A 23,892-nucleotide genomic window follows, 5' to 3' on the forward strand; every position below is an offset into this window, starting at 1 on the left:
CGTAGCTTATAGATATTACAGGTATGTATCATCAGTATCAAGCTGCCTATCAACACTCCTTTGGGGGCCTGGCCAATCCTTTTCCTTTTTCGGGTTGTCTGTCCTGTTTCTAGAACAGGACGGTTGTCTGGAGGAGGGGAGGGTTGTCTGGAGGAGGGGAGGGTTGTCTGGAGGAGGGGAGGGTTGTCTGGAGGAGGGGAGGGTTGTCTGGAGGAGGGGAGGGTTGTCTGGAGGAGGGGAGGGTTGTCTGGAGGAGGGGAGGGTGCAGACAGACAGTTCATAAGGACACTGTTGTGTTATGAGATGTTAATTTTCTGTGGAGAGCTTTGAAGCTATGTACCTCAGGCAGACTGGAGTGGAGACTATTAGGAGCTGTCCTAGTTGGCTGAGACCTTTTATCAGCAGCTTATTAGGAATGCACTGACTTACATGCTCCTCCATCATGTGTGGCTGTCTGGGATGACCATACATGTTTGTGGTATTTATGAAGGCAGGTGGGCCTTGTTATTTAAAAAAAAACTTTTTCTGACATTTTGGAGATTAGCTCTCCCTTGTTCTTCATCTCAAGTTTTGGAATCCATATCCCCTCTCTCACTCCCTCTGGGAGCCATCACATTCCTTCTGTCTCACTCCACTGAACATGGTTTTTATTTTTTCTCCTGTTTAACCAAATTCTTTAGGAGTCACACACTACTGTGTTTCTGAACTGAAGAGACATGAAATTCTAGAGAGGCCAGATAGATGTTTAATTGTTTGTCAGACCTGTGCATCTAACACATGTTAACAGTATTGCTGGCCTCCCCTTGCTGAGGTTTAACAGGGCTGACCTACTGTCTAAAGACATTATCTTGGGAGCCCTCGGTCACCACTTCACTCACCACCTCCACTGTGGCTTTGCTGGAGCCTGTCTTGGAGAGCTCTCTCTGTCCTGTCCTCCTAAGCCTGAAAACGTTCAAATTACTGAGATACAGGGCTGGTGGATGAGGTGTGATTTTGGCGGGACTCTTCCTCCATTGGAGGTATCTCTGGTTCTGAAGAGGAGACGAGCCTCCCACCCTGTATCTGCAATTAGTGAGTGGAGCCCTTCGGTGTGCTCGGCGGGTAAACTGCTGGGAAGAGGCATGACCTGTTGGCATGGACATACTGCTCTGTAGTGTTGTGCTGCTCCGGACTGACTGGCAGCAACACTGCAGCCTAGTGAGCAGCGGGCCTCTGCTCCCCTGACAAGGCTCTCTGTCACGCCTGAGAGGTGCAGAGTACTGCTGTATCAGGTGATCAGTCCCACTGTAAAGCATCATAGTGTTTTCCAAACCTCGTGTGAATCCAAGTGAGGAGAGTGGAATGTGCGACTGGATCCCCCATTTAGCGGGATGTTAGATGTACAGGTCATTTTGTCAGGATGATGGTAGGGGTTCTGGGAGGCTAATTTTGGCTTACCCCATCCTTACAAGGCCTGGCATTGTGAATGGGTGCTTGGGGAGCTGTAGGAGATGGGCAGGGGGGGGAGAAGTGTAGAGGGACACTTGGGACATGGGAGGGCCTCCACCATTCCCAAACAAAGAATGATGGACTGTAATTTTCTTTTGTATATTTGAGCTGTTCTTGCCATAATATGGACTTAGACATATTTGGTAATAGACTATCTTCTGTGTACCACCTCTACCTTGTCACAACACAGCTGATTTGCTCAAATTCCACAAATGTTATTTTAACATGGCACACCTGTTAATTGAAATGCATTCCAGGTGACTACCTCATGAAGCTGGTTGAGAGAATTCCAAGAGTTTTCGAAGCTGTCAAGGCAAATGGTGGCTACTTTAATTAAAATAAAGAAATCTCATATCTATATCACTTTTTTGGTTCCTACATGATTCTATATGTTTTATTTCATAGCTTTGATTATTCTACAATGTAGAAAATAGTAACAAATACAGAAAACCCTTGAATGAGTAGGTGTGTCCAAACTTTTGACTGGTGCTGTACATGCCATACACTCAGTGCCTTCGGAAAGTATTCACACCCCTTGACTTTTTCCACATTTTGTTACGTTACAGCATTATTCTAATATTGATTGATGAAGAAACATTAATTTCAATCTACACACAATACCACATAATGACAAAGCAAATCTATTCAAAATGTAAAAAAAAAAAATAGAAATACCTTATTTACGTAAGTATTCAGACCCTTTGCTATGTGACTCGGCACAGATCTGGAGAAGGTTACTAAAACATTTCTGCAGCATTGAAGAACCTTCCAGAAGGACAGTCATCTCTGCAGCACTCCACCATTCAGGTCTTTATGGTAGAGTGGCCAGACTGAAGCCACTCTTCAGTAAAGGCACATGACAGCCCGCTTGGAGTTTGCCAAAAGGCACCGAAACGAGACTCCGACCATAAGAAACAAGATTCTCGGTCTGATGATCCCAAGATTGAACACTTTGGATTGAATGCCAAGCCATCACATCTGGAGGAACCCTGACACCATCCCTATTGTGAAGCATAGTAGTAGCCTCACAGCATGATGTTACAGTGGCAGGGACACTACTCAGGATTGAGGTGAGCCGGGACTTCAACCTGATCGGACATCTCTGGAGATACCTGAAAATAGCTTTGCAGTAATGCTCCCCATCCAACCTGACAGAACGTGAGAGGATATGCAAGGAATGGGAGAAGCTCCCCAAATATCGGTGTGCCAAGCTTGTAGCGTCATACCCAAGAAGACTTGATGCTGTAACCGCTGCCAAAGATGCTGCAACTAAGTACTGAGTAAAGGGTCTGAATACTTATGTAAATGTCAGATTTCTGTTTTTATATTTTTAATACATTTTGCAAACATTTCTAAACCTTTTTTTGCTGTCATTATGGGGTATTGTGTGCGGTTTTGAGGGGGGGAAACAATTGAATAAATTATAGAGCCAGGCTTTAACATAACAAAATGTGGAAAAAATCAAGAGGTCTGAATACTTGGAGCAGTAATATTCTACATACAGTACACATGAAGGTCAACATAAGTGTGTGTGTGTATATATAGCATTTTGGAATAAAACTATTCAAATATACTGTAATGTTAATGCTTAGTATTATCTTCTGTTGCCTCATTTCACCATGGAACAACATGACTCCATTGTGTCCTGTGCTAGCTACTAGCTAGCCGATCTGCTGTCCCGGCACACCACCATGACAAGAGGAAGAGGCCAGCCTACTAAAGAGGGCAAATTTGGATCTGGTACCACATTCCTCCTATGATACCCTGAGTCAAGCCTGGAGCTGTAGATGAGCTGGCCCCGCGGCTTGCCACCTCCAGGAATCAGAAGGAAGCACTGCATCTGTTTATAACATCAGGAAGTGACCACAACAGGATCCCTGTTGAGATGAGTGGGGCCAAAACCAAGCTGCTTTTTCAGAATGCATGGCTTGTCATTAGGCCATTAGGGACAGGATCACCAGTCTGGGTTTCCAGTTGTACACTCTGAGGTTCCTGAGGGTAGCCTTGGTGGGCTGCCTCATCCTGTGTAGGGGATGGGACAGTTACTGTATAGATGTCCATCCTCTAGTATCATGGTTAACTTCACTGTGACACTCACCATGGGCCCCACACTGACCACACTAGGCAGTATGAACTTGGGCAAATGACATGCATCACTAAGCTCTTTATCCAGGGGAGGAAAACCCATCCCTCAATATATCCATTCAACCCATACTGTTCGTCCTGATGGGCGGGCAGACTCGCAGCAGGCCAGCCTGCACATAAGCCGCTGGTTTCACCCCAGTCTATTTTGGGGGGGTGTGGCGGGTTGGAGTGCAAAACTGTGGTTGTTGCTGTGGAGCAGAGATGGAGGCTTGGCATGCAGTGGTAGGAATATCACTAGATGTTGTTCAAGTAGAGTCAAAAAAATGTACTTGAAATTGCTCTGCTTTCTTTAGTCCGAGAAAATAATATTCAGAAAGCGTTTCATATCCAAACAGATTGAGAAGACGTCGTCTGACATGAGCTGAGCTGCTGTTTGGCTTGGCAGGCCTGGGGTGTGCTCTCTGACAGGGGCATGTTCTAGACAGTGTGGAGGACTAGTGGTGGAGGGAGTCAAGGAGAAGGGGGGATGTTTTCTCTTCTCCACAGAGTGAGGGCTGTGAGAAGACAGAGCCTGGCCTTTTCACGTGGGCCCTGGACATTAAGCTGGTGTCCATTGTGGCAACTCGTCAGACAGTATGCCTCTCCTCATCCCCACTGATTGATCAGCACTGTTTTTCTTTTCCCTGAAGTGGTCAAGGTAATCGTGTGGGTAACTGCACCTTCATATATTCAGTCCAGCAGAAACTGACACGTAAGCATGTATTCTCCAGTTTACATTTAGTATGTTTTATCATCTTAAGATAGCTAGGTGGGAAAACCACATCTCAGTCATAATAAGTACATTTTTCGTCATAGTAGCTATCAGCAAAGTCAGTTCTAGGTGGTTGTTTTTTATGCAGGAAATCAACTTGAGTTTCGTGTAGTGGTTGCCATGGCTCCATTTGTTTGTCGTAGGTCATAATTGTTAGGCTGGTAGAAGTTAGGCTGGTACAAATCTAGAGCTGCTCAGTCATAGACTGTAAATGTCCATCCAGTTAAATACTAGCCATGGGATTAATGAGAGCGGGAGCGAGAGCTCTCTAATTAGGGGTCACTAACGATTATCTTAGATAACATTATTACCTCTGACGAGGTGTCCAGAGAAATTAATAATTATTCAACCGACCTCTTAACACATGAGCACGATTCCCAAATCTTAAATTGTTAGGTTTGCAACTTGGCTGCTGTTTTTCTTCCATGGTGCCTCTCATTGTTATGCAGTGTAAATTAAAGGGTGGATTCTGCCAATAATAAATTAAATGTATCGTGAAGTCCAGCGATTTTAACAAAACCATAATGAACTCCAGATGTTTAATGAGTTTGATATGCAGCTCAAGTTGGAGACTTGTGGGGAATTTAATAGGGATGAAAAATGTGTTGCTCATAGCTCCCTCTAAGGATAAATAAACTCTCTCTCAGCCTGGCATCGGTTTCTCACTGTATCTGTGCCTGTTGGCCGACTGCTGGCTGGATGGGTGCACTGCCCCCCTTATGAGACCACCTATGATCTCACCATCACATGAGTAGGCTTTGCCTTGACACAGAAGTTTGAAGGGAGCTCAAGTTCTGTGTGTGCGAAGCTAGCCACAAAGTTTGGGGCAATATTAAAGTAATCATCCCCATAAGGACTGATTTATGATCTGAAAGGCCCCTTGTCATCAGGGAGTGTAATGATACTACCTTGATGGTAATAGAACAAACGTGCAAAGTACTATAACTACCACACAGACAGTTTGTTGGCTGAAAATATTGCAGTGCCTCACTCAGGTGGGTGTCAGGCTTTCAAGTCCAGCAGCCCTTTAAACATGTTCTCATTGTGACTAAGAAGGGTTCTGTCAGAACTGATATACTGCAACAGCACATGAAGTGGATCTGAAGTCAGCTTACAGACATCTCATTGTCTCGAATGTTCATTTGGCCCCTAATCTTCTCCATCTGGTTCCTATTCAGAGCTGTCTGCTAGGCTGTGTGGCCCTGACAAGTGGCAGTGTCGCTGTGTCTGTGGGCCGGGGCCCAGCCCGGCTTGGGGTGGGGTGGCTTCCGGGCAGGCCTGTAATTTGTGCTGACGTAATAGAGATTTACTGTAGTGATCTCTGACACTTGTAAGCTGTGTTATTAAACACTAATGTATAGCCCCTTCCGTATTTATCTGTAGGTAGCATGTATGAATGTGTAGCTTATGCATTCTTAACGTACTGTATATGGAGGCCACTCTGGGAGTTCAGCGTGGTTGTATTCTATCTGTAGCAGTGCTGATATGGAGGTTCAGTGTGTTTCGACATAGTGGAGGCCCTATGGTTGCTGTGTTAATGGGAATTCACACCCTGCAGTGTCCGAGCACAGCCAGAGTCCACATCCTTCTGAAACGTTCAATCCACCAGCAGTCAGCACTGATCCTGCCATTATCACTAAGGAAGCTTTGATCCTTAATGTATTTTGTGTGTAAACATTGGGAATAACTTTCTCTCAAATACTTAGCATGATCATATCGTATTTAGTGGTTCCACTCTGAACACTGTAAAGGTGAAGTAGGGGAAGCAGTGACTGAGGATAAAGTATCTCAGGTCTTTACAAGAGTCCTCCATGCATGTACACTGCTGGAGAGGAAATACGATACATATCTTTCACTCTGCTCCTTCCCAGGACTCCTGCCATCCCCTGGATGATTGTCCCATATTTATGTTCATGTAAAGTATTTTCATACAGCAGTCCCCAAAATAAAGTGATGTGCGTCAGCCTGCCTCTGTCTGCTGGCCCATGCCCTGTAATTGAAGCTGCAGGGTGGTAATGATGATGAAGATGCTGCACAGTGGCTGCGACTGGAGCCAGACTGAGAGCTCCTCCACTCCCAAAATGTAAAAGAGATGCCAATGCCCCCGCGTCTCCCATTGGCCCTGTCTGAAACACCTGCCCCCGCTTTGTCTCCAATCCTAGACTGAGGTGTGTTTTGACCTTTGTGCTCCCTCTTGCTTGTTCTCTCGCTTGTTTTCACTCACTCCATCCTCCTTCCATGCCCTGGAATTGAGATGCACTATAGCTTGGGTAAGCCTGACAGCATATTTCGGTGGCAAAATGGTAGCAAGGTGAGTGGCATGTGGATTAAATGTTAAGGCCCAATGCAGCCATGTTTCTCTCAAATCATTTCTGGGTAACGAAGTGCCTGAAGCAAGATTTTTGCTAGGAGTGGTCTGAGTGGGGAGGGGAAAATGGAAAACTAGCTGTTATTGGCAGAGGTTGTTGCTCTAACTAATTTACCACCTGGTGATGTTACCAGGCAGGCCAAAACTCCTACCAAAACAGGCTGACATTTCAAACCTCACTTATGCTAAAAGGGCATTATTACAATAACAATTTCACAGTATTATTCCAACCTCAGTGTGTAAGTGTGTATATAAAACACAGGAAAATCACATTGTTGACTGCACTGGGCCTTTAACTTCAGAGTTGGCTTTGAAGTGTTATTTGTCCTGTGCACACCCAGGCTTTGTGCAACAGGCAGACAGCGGTGGTCTCTGGTGATCCGGTGCTCGTTAAGAGCTTCTGATTACAGTTCAGAGCAGGTCTATTCTAGGAAGGCCTCCTCCCCCGCCAGCCGGTCAACCAGCCAGTCAGAGGAATTCTATGTTCCCCTCCTTCTCAACATTCCCAACACCATTCACCTTCTCCAAGACACAGCCATTGTGCCCGGCTGGCGGTGCCCCTCTGCCAGTGAGTGGCCTCCCCTGGGGGCATCCACAGGGGGCATCGCTGCCATTCGAGATGCCATGGCTGCTTTTGTTAAAGGTCAGGAGCACAGAGGATAATAGAAACACGTTGTTGATGCTCAAACTCCACTGCTTCTCTAACCATCTTAGATTTGGACTCTTACTACTTCATTAGCAAGGTTTATAAACAGTACAACTCCAGGTTGGCCTAAGATGACATGTAGCCATTAGAAAGTATTTCCATGGGAAATGTTCATCACAAGACTGACATCTTGACTTCTGTAGCTAATAGCAGGAGAAGGGAGAGGGTTTCTGCACTTATTCAAAGATGATATGGAGGGAGTGAACACTGATCGTTGCTGGTCAAAGCTTCCTGGCAAAATGACCAGTGATCTGCCCTGGAAAAGGAAAAGCTGGACCGTTTGAGAGCAGAGCCATTGTTCAAAGAGCTGCTGAATTGGAAGCGGGTGCTGTTGGTTATGGAGACAGTTCCTGGCTCTACCAGTGCCCATGCCTCAGTCAGCCCCAGGCCTTTTCTGGGGCTGGGAGGTGGGGTGGTTTGGAGTGGGGTGGAGACGCAGCTTTTCCTGGGATGGGCTTCTGAGGGCATTGATGCCAGCTGATGACGAATCTGGACAGGGAGTCGCATCATAAAACTACAGATAATACTGGTTAGGAAAGTTTGTAAGCCATCTTATTCAGACCTGATGTTCACTCCAACTGTATACAATACAGTAGTCATTGAACCACAATAACATCAGCCGTGTGTTTTGTAATGACTTCAGTCTGTTGAAGTATCTCTTTTTTTTCTTCATTCAGCTGCCTTTCTAAACTGAGATTTCTTTAATGCTCAATCTTTTTTGTAGCTTATGCTTTTCAACCTTCATTTCACTATTTAGCTAAATACCCCATAGAAAATAAATATTTTTGTGTGTCTGAAAGCTGCTTAGAATAGGATCTCAGGTGGTCATAGTTAGATGCAGTGCATAGCTTTATAATAAAGTATATTAGTTTGTTGGGATTCCTGACAGTAAAAGTGTCTGGGCTGAGTTATGAGTTGCTCAGAAGTGGACCAGGTGTGCCCTGTGTTCTGCGTGCCCCATGTCCCTGGGGTCAAATTCACTACGAACACACACCGACACCACACAGGAAACCCTTAAACTTGCGTACGTGTGCATACCAAACACACGCACAAACACACACACACACACACACACACACACACACACTGCGTGTACAAAACATAAGGAGTACCTTCCTAATATTGAGTTACACTCCTATTCCTTCAGTACAGCCTCATTTTTGTGGACCATTTTTGATACACACAGGAAACTGTTGAGCGTGAAACCCAGCAGCGTTGCAGTTCTTGACACTCAAACCAGTGCGCCTGGCCCCTACTACCATACCCTGTCCCAAGGCACTTAAATATTTTGTCTTGCCCATTCCTTCTCTGAATGGCACATACATGGATTGTGTATCAATTGTCTCAAGACTTAAAAATCCTTCAACCTGTCCCCTCCCCTTCATCTACACTGATTTTGAAGTGGATTTAACAAGTGACATCAATAACGGAGCATAGCTTTCACGTGGCCAGTCTGTTATGGAAAAAGCAGGTGTTCCTAATGCTGTTTTTTACCATTGGTGTATATATCCAATCAGTCCAATGGTGTCAGGACCTCTAGGGCTCTACTGCTTGGCTGTCACCAATGATGTTACTCTAGCACCCTCTTGGGGTCAAATAGAAGCAGTAGCTTCTCATGTGAGCAGTTAGGTAATTCAAGTAGGAAGCATTGTCAGTAAACCATTGACTCCCAGGTAAATAAAGGTGATGAACTTTGGCATTTTCTCTTTCCCGTCAGAATATAATGGTTCATGCCTAATTGTGTGAACTGTCGGACATCTGGCGTCCATGATGGAAGTATATGTTGGCTCTCCCCTTCTCTTCAAATGAACAAGGGAGCCAAAGCCAAACATCTGCTCCCATGCAAACAGCATCTCTGTCATCAGGCCTGGGGGCTGAGTCCCAGCTGAGATATAAATAGCAATCAAGAGCTAACAAGGTTGACACAGGCAGCCTACACATGGAGTTAGGGCTGGGAGATAAATGTGATATTGATTAGGAGGGACCAGTTAGTAAGAGGACAGGAATGCTGGGTGTGTCTCATGATCACTCCATAGAAACCTGCAATATGGGAGGAGCAGGAGCAAAACCATGACAAATCCGAGCATGTGTTAGCACCAGTCATGATGACTGGGACAAGCCTTTGCTATGGGCACCAGAATTATAGTGGAGGGGAAAAACACACTCCTGCTGTTGGGAGATGTTTGAGTTTGTACGGTCTTAACTCTACATATTTAGGAAGTGAAGGCTTATAGGTGTGTGTTTTCTATTCTCAACATCTGGGATGTATTCAGTAGAGTGAAACATTACAGATACTGTAGAACAAAATGAATAGAGCTCACATAAATCCCAGTTCTGCAACTAAAGCTTCAACTTCCTTGACTGCAGCAGCGCCTCTTCATCCTCAGGAGGCTGAAGAAATTTGTCTTTGCCTCGAAGACCATCATGAACTTCTATAGCTGCACCATTTGAGAGCATCTTGTCGGGCTGTAGCACCACCTGGTATGGCAATTGCACCGACCGCAACCAGAGGGCTCTCCAGAGGGTGACGCGGTCAGCCCAACGCTTCACTGGGGTCACACTGCCTGCCCTCCAGGACCTCTACAGCTCCCGGTGTCACAAGGCCAAGAAGATCATCAAGGACCTCAGCCACCCGAGCCACATCCTGTTGCCATCTAGGAGGTGGAGACGGTACAGGTGCAACAAAGCTGGGACCGAGAGACCGATAGAGGCTGTTTATCTCCAGGCCATCAGACTGTTAAACATTCACCACGAGCTGGCCTTCACCCAATACCCTGCCTTGAACCATAGACACTGTCACTTGCCAGCTACCCCCCTGATACTCTACTCTGCACCTTAGAGACTGCTGCCCTATCTACAGTGCAATCGGAAAATATTCAGATCCCTTTACTTTTTCCACATTTTGTTACATTACAGCCTAATTCGGCAGCGTAAACTAGTGGTTAGAGCGTTGGACTAGTAACCGGAAGGTTGTGAGTTCAAACCCCCGAGCTGACAAGGTACAAATCTGTCGTTCTGCCCCTGAACAGGCAGTTAACCCACTGTTCCCAGGCCGTCATAGAAAATAAGAATGTGTTCTTAATTGACTTGCCTGGTTAAATAAGGTAAAATTTAATTTTCTTTTGAATGGATTCAATAGTTTTTCCCCCTAATCCATCAACACAATACCCCATAATGGCAAAGTAAAAAACACTTTTTTGTAAATGTATTCAAATGAAAAAACTATGCCATTTACATAAGTATTCAGACTCTTTACTCCGTACTTTTTTGAAGCACCTTTGGCAGCAATCACAGCCTTGAGTCTACAAGCTGCAAGCTTGGCACACTTGTATTTTTCGTGTTTCTCCCATTCTTCTCTACAGATCCTCTTAAGCTCTGTTAGGTTGGACAGGAAGTGTCACTGCACAGCTATTTTCAGGTCTCTCGAGATGTTCGATGGGTTCAAGTCCGGTCTCTGGCTGGGCCACTCATGGACATTTAGACTTGTCCTTAAGCCACTCCTGCGTCATCTTGGCTGTGTACTTAGTGTCATTGTCCTGTTAGGTGAACCTTCGCCCCAGTCTGAGAACCTGCTCGACTTCATCAAGGATCTCTCTGTACTTTGCTCTTTCCGACTAGTCTCCCAATCTCTGCTGCTGAAAAACATCCCCACAGGATGATGCTGCCACCACCACGATTCACCATAGGAATGGTGCCAGGTTTCCTCCAGATCTGACGTTTGGCATTCAGGCCTAATAGTTCAATCTTGGTTTCATGGGCTAAGAGTCCTTTTACGTGCCTTTTTTTCAAACTACAAGTGGGCTGTCATGTGCTTTTTATTGAGGATTGGCTTCCATCCGACCACTCTACCGTTAAGGCCTGATTGGTGGAGTGCTGCAGAGATGGTTGTCCTTCTAGAAGTTTGTCCACAGAGGAACTCTGGAGCTCTGTCAGAGTGACCATTGGGTTCTTTGTCACCTCCCTGACCACTGCCCTTCTTCCCTGATTGCTCAGTTTGGCCGGGCGGCCAGCTCTAGGGAGAGTCTTGGTAGTTCCATACTTATTCCATTTATGAATTATGGAGGGCACTATGTTCTTGGGTACCTTCAATGCTGCAGAATTGTTTTGCTACCCTTCCCCAGATCTGTGCCTCGACACAATCCTGTCTAAGCTCTACGGACAGTTCGTTCGACCTCATGGCTTGGTTTTTGCTCTGACATGCACTTTCAACTGTGGGACCTTATACAGACAGGTGTGTGCCTTTCCAAATCATGTCCAATCAATTGAATTTACCACTGGTTGACTCCAATCAAGTTGTAGAATCAGCTCAAGGATGATCAATGGAAAACGGATGCACCTGAACTCAATTTCGAGTCTTGTAGCAAAGGGTCTGAATACTTATGTAAATAAGGTATTTCTGCAAAAATTTCTAGAAACCTGTTTTTGCATCTCATTATGGAGTATTGTGTGTAGATTGAGGGGTGGGGGGGACAACTTCATCAATTTTAGAATAAGGCTGTAACGTAACAAAGTGGAAAGTCGAGGGGTCTGAATACTTTCCGAATGTTTTATTTTTTTAACCTTTTTATTTTACTAGGCAAGTCAGTTAAGAACAAATTCTTATTTTTAATGACGGCCTAGGAACAGTGGGTTAACTGCCTGTTCAGGGGCAGAACGACAGATTTTGTACCTTGGCAGCTCGGGGGTTTTGAACTTGCAACCTTCCGGTTACTAGTCCAACGCTCTAATCACTAGGCTACCCTGCCGCCCCAATGTACCGTACATAGTCATTAAACACTGGTAACTTTACATACTGCTTTACCCACTTATGTATATACTGTATTCTAGTCATGGCTTATCCTTCCTATATAACTACTGTTGTACACCTTTTCTTTACATACATACATTACATACATTACATACATACATACAGTGGGGCAAAAAAGTATTTCGTCAGCCACCAATTGTGCAAGTTCTCCCACTTAAAAAGATGAAAGTCCTGTAATTTTCATCATATGTACACTTCAACTATGACAGACAAAATGAAAAAAAAAAATAATCCAGAAAATCACACTGTAGGATTTTTAATGAATTTATTTGCAAATTATGGTGGAAAATAAGTGGTCTGTGGTCACCACCTGCAGAACCACTCCTTTATTGGGGGTGTCTTGCTAATTGCCTATAATTTCCACCTGTTGTCTATTCCATTTGCACAACAGCATGTGAAACTTGTCAATCAGTGTTGCTTCCTAAGTGGACAGTTTGATTTCACAGAAGTGTGATTGACTTGGACTGACAGTTAAGTGATCCCTTTATTTTTTTGAGCAGTGTATATGTCTGTGTTTCAGCATCTACAGGTGGTTTGGCTGAACATCGGACCAGTGTGACGTTCTATTAATCTCGCTCTGTCTCCCCAGGAGTTCTCTTCTTCAGACTTCAGGAGTAACTCTGTGTCCAGTCGAACGCCCACCCCTCCAGAATGCTACTCGCCCCACAGCCCTGTCGACTGCGAGCTGTCTGTCTCCCCCAGGCGCAGGTAAGGACAGTCTCTCACCCATCAGCTCCTCTAGCGATCTACCATGGGGTACACTACACATTTAACAGCTCTGTCGAACTATAAATAATTACGGGTAAATCAAACTCCTATAGCAATTCAGTGGAACAGTAAGACTGCACTTACAGTGAGGGCAAAAAAGTGTTTGATCCTCTGCTGATTTTGTACGTTTGCCCACTGACAAAGAAATGACAAGTCTAATTTTAATGGTAGGCTTATTTGAACAGTGTGAGACAGAATAACAACAAAAAAATCCAGATAAACTCATGTCAAAAATGCGCTGCAGGATTTGTCCTTCACGGCGTAGTGTGTTACCAATTGCTTTCTTGGTGACTTTGGTCCCAGCTGCCTTGAGATCATTGACATGATCCTCCCGTGTAGTTCTGGGCTGATTCCTCACCGTTCTCATGATCATTGCAACTCCACGAGGTGAGATCAGGCCGAGGGAGATTGACAGTTCTTTTGTGTTTCTTCCATTTGCGAATAATCGCACCAACTGTTGCCACCTTCTCACCAAGCTGCTTGGTGATGGTTTTGTAGCCCATTCCAGCCTTGTATAGGTCTACAATCTTGTCCCTGACATCCTTGGGAAGCTCTTTGGTCTTGGCCATGGTGGAGAGTTTGGATTCTGATGGATTGCTTCTCTGGACAGGTGTCTTTTATACAGGTAACAAACTGAGATTAGGAGCCCTCCCTTTAAGAGTGTGCTCTGAATCTCATTTTGTTACCTGTATAAAAGACACCTGGGAGCCAGAAATCTTTCGGATTGAGATGGATTATTATTTCCCTCATTAAAATGCATATCAATTTATAACATTTTTGACATGCGTTTATCTGGATTTTTTTGTTGTTATTCTGTCTCACTGTTCAAATACCATTTTAAAATTATAGATAATTTTTTTGTCAGTGGGCAAATGTACAAAATCAGCAGGGGATCAAATATGTTTTGCCCTCACTGTAGCTAACCACAAAAGATGTGGCTGTGTACCAAAGGGGGGGGGGGGGGAGAGAAACGTGTCAATGTAAATTGTTCAGTGGCGATTGTATTAATTGTTCAGCAGTCTTATGGCTTGGCGGTAGAAGCTGTTGAGGAGCCTTTTGGTCCTAGACTTGGCACTCCGGTACCGCTTGCTGTGCGGTAGCAGTGAAAACAGTCTAACTTGGTTGGCTGGAGCGTCCGACAATTTTATTGGCTTTCCTCTGACACCGCCTATTATATAGGTCCTGGATGGCAGGGAGCTTGGCCCCAGTGATATACTGGGCCATTCACACTACTCTCTGTAGCGCCTTACGGTCAGATGTTGAGCAGTTGCCATACCAGGCAGTGATGCAACCGGTCAGGATGCTCTCGATGGTGCACCTGTAGAAACCTTGGCGATCTGGGGACCCATGCCAAATCTTTTCAGTCTCCTGAGGGGGAAAAGGTTTTGTTGTGCCCTGTTCACGACTGTCTTGGTATGTTTGGACCATGATAGTTTGTTGGTGATGTGGACACCAAGGAACTTGAAACTCTCGACCCGCTCCACTACAGTCCTGTCTATGATAATGGGGGCCTGTTCGGCACGCCTTTTCCTGTAGTCCACGATCAGCTCCTTTTTTGTCTTGCTCACATTGAGAGGTTGTTGTCCTGGCACCACACTGCCAGTTCTCTGAACTCCTCCCTATAGGCTGTCTTATCGTTGTCGGTGGTCAGGCCTGCCAATGTTGTGTCGTCAGCAAACTTAATGATGGTGTTGGAGTCGTGTTAGGCCTCGCATTCGTGGGTGAACAGGGAGGACAGCAGGGGACTATGTACACACCCCTGAGGAGCCCCAGTGTTAAGGATCAGCGTGGCAGATGTGTTGTTGCCTACTCTTATCACCTGGGGGCAGCCTGTCAGGAAGTCCAGGATCCAGTTGCAGAGGAAGGTGTTTAGTCCCAGAATCCTTCGCTTAGTGATGAGCTTCGGCACTATGGTGTTGAACGCTGAGCTGTAGTCAATGAGCAGCATTCTCACATAGGTGTTCCTTTTGTCCAGGTGGGAAAGGGCAGTGTGGAGAGCGTTTGAGATTGCGTCATCTGTGGTTCTTTTGGGGTGGTATGCGAATTGGAGTGGGTCTAGGGTGTCCGGGAGGTTGCTGTTGATGTGAGCCATGACCAGCCTTTCAAAGCACTTCATGGCTTCACGTGTGTGCCAAGGGTCGGTAATCATTTAGGCAGGTTACCTTCGCTTCCTTGGACACAGGGACTATGGTGGTCTGCTTGAAACATGTAGGTGTTACAGACTCGGCCAGGGCAAGGTTGAAAATGTCTGAAGACACTTGACAGTTTGGCCACACATGCTTTGAGTACATGTCCTGGTAATCCGTCTGGCCCAGCGGCTTTGTGAACGTTGACCTGTTTAAAGATTTTGTTCACAATGGTTGCCAAGAGCGTTTTCACACAGTCATCCAGGACAGCTGGTGCTCTCGTGCATGCTTCAGTGTTGCTTGCCTCGACGCGAGCATAAAAGGTATTTAGCTCGTATGGTAGGCTTGCGACACTGGCCTACTCGCGTCTGGGTTTCCCTCCCACAATCGACGGACGTCAGAGCCGGTATAGTAGGATTCAATCTTAATCCTGTATTGACACTTTGCTTGTTTGATGGTTCGTCTGAGGGAATAGTGGGATTTCTTATAAGCGTCCGGATTAGTCTCCGGCTCCTTGAAGGCGGCAACTCTTGCCTTTAGCTCTATGGGGATATTGCCTGTAATCCATGGCTTCTGGTTGGGATATGTATGTACAGTCACTGGGGACGACGTCATCGATGCACTTATTGATGAAGCTGATGACTGACTGAGGTGGTGTATTCCTCAATGCCATTGGATGAATCCCAGAACATATTCCAGTCTGTGGTAGCAAAACAGTCCTGTAGTGTAGCATCTGCATCATCTGACCACTTCCGTATTGAGCGAGTCACTAGTACTTCCTGCTTTAGTTTTTGCTTGTAAGCAGGAATCAGGAGGATATAATGGTCAGATTTGCCAAATGGAGGGCGGGGGAGCTTTGTATACATCTGTGTGTGGAGTAAAGGTGGTCTAGGATTTTTTTTTTTTTTTCCTGGTTGCACATGTGACAAGCTGGTAAAAATTGGGTAAAACTGATTTTAAGCATCAGACCCAGCTCTTACTATTATCCCCCCAAATGTCTTATTTCACTTCCTCCCCTAATTGGCCCCCCACTCTGTAGTCCCCAGCCTACACACCAAGCCTCTCCCCCCCCCTCCCACTCAGCCAATCACAGGCTTAGAGACACCCCCTGAAACGACTCTTTTCTCTCCAGTCCAATGAGTGGCAGTCAAAGGCACAGCTTTTAGTCCGAAACTCGCTCTTCTCCTGTGTCTGGTCTGGTGTAGATAAAGATGTGTGCCTTTGCTTGTTGGGTTACCACAGCTTAGGATAGATAGGCGTGCAGCCAGGAACAACTGTTTATCCGAAAGCAAAGATTGGCTAGCTGTAAAGGAATTCTCCTCTCTTTGTTCCCTCATTGTTTCTGAGGTGAGTTGTCTGACTTTTATTGTATTTGGTCATGAGTTTAGGGAACACTGGCTTTGATTTAGTATGTGTTTTTAAATGATAGGAAGCAATGGTAAACACCAACGCTCTTATTTTTCTCACTTTGGAGAATGCTGCTGGAGCTGACAGCATCTGTTTTGACTGAGGATTCTTTACTGGCCTGTAATCAGGATATCTCTGTGGAAACATGAAAAGGTGGCTTTTTCCATGAACCCATTTCTAGAGCGGTTTCTTAAATACATTCAAACTGTTGTGAAGAAAACTTGCAGTACTACATGAAACAATATTATTTTCAGGAGTATCAGTATACATACATACATTATGATATAGATTAGGCATCTTTCCACTTTCCTCAAGTTATGGCTATTTATGTAACTGATCTCCCTCTATATTGTATTTTGCCATTCACTGTTCTGACGTGCTATGCATTTGTGCTCTTAGTACATTTGACCCAGTATTTCCATTGGTTTGAAGATGTGATGTCAATAATAAGTGAAATGGTTTGAGCAGGGTGGAGTGTAGCATGAGTTGGACTTGGAGGGTGTGTTTTGGGAGTCTGTTTTCAATTTGAACCATGTTCTGTGATGTAAAGGGTCTGAGCAATGGGTTCACTTGGAGATTTATTGTCTCGTTGTTTTGCCTTCTCCTGTTTCAGCCATGTTACGTCACTGGGACCTAAGTTCCAAATGCTGATGAAAGGCAGGCACAAACTGCAGTCCACACACGTACATTAAATGCTATGAAATAATCTCTCAATCTTGATAGTGCCCCAAACAGGCTTAACCATGTGAATGATATTTTTTTTCTCCATGGTATTTTCATAGATTTGACCAGCATAAGAGTAAGTTATATGGTCAATATTTTGGCAGATACACTGTAATCTGGCATATGAGAACAGAGCACTAGATCCAGCTGATGTGTGTTGGTTGACATCTACTGACAGCTTAGCAGGGATGTTCTGCTCAATTGGCTGCAGGTGAATGGCAACACACCACACCTGGGGACTTGAAGGTCTGTCTGACCGGTTTTCACTTTTCACACAACCTGACTGACTGAAAGGCTCCCTCCAGGCAAACAATGTTGACTAGAGCATTGTATGGGTGTGGGTGGGTGCGTGTGTGTGTGTGTGTCCGTGTTTACATTTGACTGTCATCTTTCGGGCCATTTATTTATTTATTTTTCTCAGTTAACAGGCGGCGACAAAGATAACAATGGCAACCACACACAGTTACTATGGAATGAATAATAAAGTGAACCACTTTTCTGTTCCACCACCCCAGTAGCTAAGAATGTGCTGCTCATAAACCTGTAAGTGCAGTGCTACTGTGCTGCTGCTAATCTCCTTATTAGCCAGGCATCAGAGAAACTACCCTGAGGTGTCAACTCTCTGTAGACTATTTCCCACCACAAGCACTCCTATTGGTCCAAAGTAGTCAAACCATGAATTGTTCTCTTGCTTCAAATCTAAAAGGTGGCCCATTTGGCTCTAGTGGGTTATAAATATAGTGATTGTGTGAGAGGGAGGGATAGTGGTACATGATAGAAATATCACATCTCTGTGATTAAAAAAAAGAATAAAATCCATCCAGAAATGTCTGCAGTCAAACAGTAGGATTCCCCACTTTTATTTGGCCAAACATGGCTGCTGTGGTGGTGGGTATCAGGAAAGGTTTAGCCACAGTGCTACTTTACTAGAAATAACATTGGCTTTCTAAAGTCAGCCATTCACTGGAATGCCCTCACCTCAATACCCAAACACTGCACCAATAATGTATGCTAGTTAGTTGATATCATGGCATCTTCTAAATGATTATGTCTTCAGCTGTAAGCAGATAGGAAGGTGGTACAGCTCCGGTGTGAGTATGTCGGCTGAGATTAGAGGCTGGTTTGGCGACTTGCCTGCAGTATGCAATGTAGACTTTTGGCTTGAAGGTCAGTCACAAAGCTGACTGCTGCCACTGGCTTAATTTCCTCTGGGGTTGTTCCAACTCAAAAAGCACAAGAAAGAGGATTTTGACATCCACCAGCTCAGATTGTTCTGAAATCATTTATTTTAAAAACAAATAAGATTAGCATTCCTGCAACATAATTTAAAAAAAATATATAATTGGATCTCTGAAGTTAAGCTAATTGAGTGCATCCAAATGTGCTATTTTTAATAATAGGATTCATATTCAGTAAATATAGTACCTAACATCTGATTTGGACCAAACTTTATTTCTAACAATGAGTAAGACATGAGGAGACCAAGGGAGTGGTCAAAAGCCACCCACACACTCAACAATGAGTATATAGTATCAGTTCTCTGTCTGCCAAGTTGTATGTAGCAGCTGCTGGCAGTATTGTTTCTTAATCCTATGTATGTAATGTATTCCCAGTGAATGTGGCTATGTCCCCCCCCCCCCCCCTCCACAGTTCAGAGAAATGAGTCATTGAAGTTGTTAGGTGTATGTCCCATCCTACATCCTGGTATTACCAGGTGCTAACGATGGCGGGTGTCCATGGCTTGCTGAAATGACATGGAACGACCCTCTGGATGATCTCAAACCAACCACACATACATCCTCCACAATGTACCTTAAACATATAAACGGAATGTACATATGTAGCTACATAGATGTGACAGATTGTACATGGAGCTGATATGTATTGGCTGAATAATCTATTGGAGTGGTTACGTAATAGGTAATGGCTACATCCCCTCTCTTTCTCTCCCACCGCAGTTCCAGCTCTGACTTTACCATGCAGAGGTTTGACCGGGATTCAGAGGTCTACAAGATGATCCAGGAGAACAAGGAGTCTCGCACGGCACCTCGACAGTCCAACACCTTCCGCATGCTGCAGGAGGTTCTGGAGGCCGATGAGAAGGGTGAGCAGAGCTTCCCATAAACGCACTCGTCATCACTCGGTCTTTGTGTCAGGCAGTATTTCTGTTGTAATAAACAGCTGTGTGGGACGGACTGGAGCCATAAGTGTTTTGCTTTCATCTCCGTCCAGTTTGAGACCAATTTGATGGGTCTACGGGATGTCAACTCCGAGGTGGATAGAGGTCATTATGGCAAATTCAATAGAATTTGCCACAATTTACTGAATTGTTTCATCAAACTTTTATTCTGTCTGGCTACTAAGACAGTTATTTGATATCGATAGATGCATCTGGCCATAACCTGGCCCAGAGCTGACTTAGAGAATTGTTTTTGATGGAGAACAGTGTGAGTGTTGTTGTTTTTACTTTGCTTAGAGGACTGGCAAAGAAAACAACTGGAGCTGGTAATAAGAGTTTTATGAAGCGATAACGACCCTTGTGTGGACACTGTTCACACCGGGTCATAAACTACTGGTGTTCAGACAAGCAGTGTCTCCTACCGGATGCACAGACCTGACACAAGGCAGTAAAGAAGAAAAAGTGATGTGATAATCAGGCTGACAGAGGCATAACTCTGCCTTGATTCCCTGCTGTGTGTGTGTGTGTGTGTGAATCCATCTGCTATTTGCTCTGACTGACTGTGCTCTACTTTGTTGTTTTATGCAGAGGCAGCTGTGCGGTTCCCAGGGCTCTCTCCCAAAACCACCCCCCCAAAACCAACATCTCCCGGGGGTGGAGTCCCCAAGTACCACACCTGTGAGAAGTGTGGCATCAGCATTGTGTAAGACTCCATAATGACACGTCACCTGTTGTGACATGTTTTCTCTGTCCACAGGAGTAACTAGAAGTGTCATTGCGTATCAGATTAATAAGCAACTGACGAATACAAGCTCTGACAATGAGAACTTGCCCTAAGGTGCGGGATGTTCCTCATAAACACAGAGGAGCTGAATTAACGAGCCTTCCCGTAGTTTGTGTACATAATGTAGAAAGATTAAAAGGTTCCGAAACAATGTTTTCGTTTATGACTGTGTCCATCTGTCTGCAGTACACAGGCGGTGCGCATCATGGACGACCGCTTCCGCCACCCAGAGTGCTACACCTGTTCTACACCAGAGTGCGGTCTCAACCTGAAGATGCGAGGTCACTTCTGGGTGGGAGAGGAGATGTTCTGTGAGAAGCATGCCCACGAGAATTACCAGGGCCTGGGCACTGCCCCACGTGCCACCATCTCGCCCCGCCACTGAGGCTCCGTGACACCCAGCTTCTCCTCCCCTGGACCTCTGAGGGCTGGCACCCCACCTCTTACTGACTCACAGCGATAGACCATGGGCTAGGGAACAGGAGTGGGAGCTTCAGATGTTGCAGCATTTCTATAGCATTTAACTATACTCTGCAGTTATAGCATTCAGCTACTTACCTTTCCTGTAATTGGATGAGATTTGGATGGAACATTGTTTTCCCAGGCCCTCCTGGTTTAGGGTCATTGTTCGCTCTAATGTACAGCTGTATCTTATTCAGACCACTTAGTAGGTTACGCCTGCCACATTCACAACCTATTCAACCTATTACACAACAGGACTGGTTTCCTGCTGGTGTATGGATCAGATCAATGATAGAGCGTAACATTTAATCCTTTAAATCACATTGAATCTCCTGCTGACCCATTCAGAAGAATGGAAACCAACTCTTCATTTGAATTACATGGTGTCTGAAAAACAAGACAAACTACAAAGGGGGTCATTTTATCTACATCAAAGTTTGTGTGTTCAACTTGAGCAAGAGTTCTGATAATTCCTTTTGAAGTGATGGTTTAATAAGTGCCTGAATTGCTGCCATTTCCCCTGCTACTGGTTTCACTATTGAAATGTTTTAGTGGATTCATCTCTCCAGCCAGAAGCCTGTTTTGTTTTCCTTTTGCAATTTAATTGGAATGATAAAATACTTACTTGCTTTCTTATTGCTTTTTGTTGGATAAGGGAATATAAAGATACGTGATATATAATAAAAATGTTTTGTAAATGTTTCTTTGATAGAACAATATACAGTACCATATTATAGGACGTCTGAAGGCATGTGTGGGCACAGGGTTGCATGACTTGTATATCTTTTTCAGTGTGAAGAGGTTTGCTGATGCTATTACTGTATATTCTGTTTCTTCACAGCAGCACCCAGAGAGCAACACTAGAATGTTATTTTCATGTCACAGTTAATAAAAACACATCAAATTACGGTTGCTCTTTTTTTTAAATATATATATATATATATAATGCATACACTGAGTATACAAACATTAAGAACACCTAGAGCAGGCATGCCATAGACTAACCTGTTGAATCCAGGTGACAGCTATGATCCCTTATTGATATCACTTGTTAAATCCACTTCAATCAGATGAAGGGGAGGAAACTGGTTAAAGAAGGATGTTGAAACCTTGACAGTTGAGACCGTATGTGTGCCATTCAGAGAATGAATGGGAAATACAAAAGATTTAAGTGTCTTTGAACGGGGCATGGTAGTAGGGGCCAGGCACACCGATTTGTGTGTGTCAAGAACTGCAACACTGCTGGGATTTTCATGCTCAGTTTCCCATGTGTATCAAGAATGGTCCACCACCCAAAGGACATCCAGCCCACTTGACACACCTGTGAAAAGCGCATGAGTCATGCCCTGACGAATTGAGGCTGTTCTGAGAGTAAATGGGGGGGGGCTGCAACTCAATATTAGGAATGTGTCCTGATGTGTGTGTGTGTGTGTGTATATACACAAAAGTTTGGAAACCTACTCCAAGGGTTTTTCATTTTACTATTTTCTACATTGTAGAATAATAGTGAAGACATCAACTATGAAATAACACATACGGAATCATGTAGTAACCAAAAAAGTGTTAAACAAATCAATTTTTTTTTTGAGATTCTTCAAAGTAGCCACCCTTTGCCTTGATGACAGCTTTGTGCACTCTTGGCATTCTCTCAACCAGCTTCACATGGAATGCTTTTCCAACAATCTTGAAGGAGTTCCCATATATGTTGAGCACTTGTTGGCTACTTTTCCTTCACACTGGGGTCCAACTCATCCCAAACCATCTCAATTGGGTTGAGGTCGGGTGAATGTGGAGGCCAGGTCATCTGATACAGCACTCCATCACTCTCCTTTTTGGTCAAATAGCCTTGGAGGTGTGTTTTGGGTCATTGTCCTTTTAAAATAAATGATAGTCGCACGAAGTGCAAATCAGACGGGATGGCTTTTCGCTGCGGTGGTAGACATGCTGGTTAAGTGTGCCTTGAATTCCAAATATATCACAGGCAGTGTCACCAAGAAAGCACCATCACTCAAACACCTCCATGCTTCACGGTGGGAACCACACATGTGGAGATCATCCGTTCACCTACTCTGTGTCTCACAAAGACACGGCGGTTGGAACCAAACATCTAAAACATTTATTCATCAGACCAAAGAACATATCTCCACCGGTCTAATGTCCATTGGTTGTGTTTATTGGCACAAGCAAGTCACTTCTTCTTATTGGTGGCCTTTAGTAGTGTTTTTTTTTGAGTGCTCATCATGAAGGCTTGATTCACGCAGTCTCCCCTGAACAGTTTATGTTGAGATGTCTGTCACTTGAACTCTATGAAGAATTTATTTGGGCTGCAATTTCTGAGGCTGGTAACTCTAATGAATTTATCCTCTGCAGCAGAGGTAATTCTGGGTCTTCCAGAGTTCAGTTTGAAGGCTATAGATCATCCTATAGATGGGGACATCTGGCCTACTGGTGCTACCTCCCGTGTCTCTTTGATGCTTTTAAAAAGTGTACTGAGTTGAATTGGTAATTTTGTGTTACCTACAGATCCTAAAATGGAGCTCAAGCTTGTAAGTAAATATGTAAGGTATGTAGGCTAAAATATCCTTAGACCTTTTGCATGAACCATGTGGCCACGTAACCATGACTATATATGACCTACAGTACATGGATGAACAGTGATGCCAGGTCTGTGAGAGCCAGAAATCTTGCTTATTTGTAGGTGACCAAATACTTATTTTCCACCATAATTTGCAAATAAATGAATTAAAAATCCTACAATATGATTCTCTGGATTTTTTTTCTCATTTTGTCTGTCATAGTTGAAGTGTACCTATGATGAAAATTACAGACCTCATCTTTTTAAGTGGGAGAACTTGCACAATTGGTAGCTGACTAAATACTTTTTTTGCCCCACTGTACATGGATGAACAGTGATGCAAATCTAATGGAAATTCACATTATCTTACCACCAAATAAAAACTTGAATCTCAATGAGTCAAATAAAATGTTATGATTTTATGATCCCACACATAAAATGGCTGTGACTTGAGGGCACTAAGCTTTAAAGCACTACTTTGGGCACGACAAGCACAGTCTGCTCAGTCTGTCATTTATGCTTACGACTGTTTTTCACAGGTTCTGCTGTTTCATTTTTCTTCCAGAAGGGGGCCACATTGTCACACAATTCTGCACTGTACTG

At 44.4% G+C, this 23,892-nt stretch overlaps 1 protein-coding gene across 2 annotated transcripts in view; it reads left to right on the plus strand.

The window, feature by feature from the left end:
* Nucleotides 1–21,621, plus strand: part of pdlim2 (PDZ and LIM domain 2 (mystique)) — a 55,776-nt gene extending 34,155 nt beyond the window's left edge. For both annotated transcript variants that reach the window (XM_064937318.1, XM_064937319.1), the window contains exons 7-10: nucleotides 12,855–12,973; nucleotides 19,248–19,393; nucleotides 20,057–20,171; nucleotides 20,439–21,621. In XM_064937318.1, coding sequence (XP_064793390.1) covers nucleotides 12,855–12,973; nucleotides 19,248–19,393; nucleotides 20,057–20,171; nucleotides 20,439–20,637 — 579 coding nt within the window. In that variant the 3' untranslated portion in view covers nucleotides 20,638–21,621. The remainder of the gene's footprint in view (nucleotides 1–12,854; nucleotides 12,974–19,247; nucleotides 19,394–20,056; nucleotides 20,172–20,438) is intronic.
* The last annotated feature ends 2,271 nt before the right edge of the window (nucleotides 21,622–23,892 follow it).

The sequence above is a fragment of the Oncorhynchus masou genome, chromosome 25, assembly GCF_036934945.1.
Source record: "Oncorhynchus masou masou isolate Uvic2021 chromosome 25, UVic_Omas_1.1, whole genome shotgun sequence".
Lineage (NCBI taxonomy): Eukaryota > Metazoa > Chordata > Actinopteri > Salmoniformes > Salmonidae > Oncorhynchus > Oncorhynchus masou.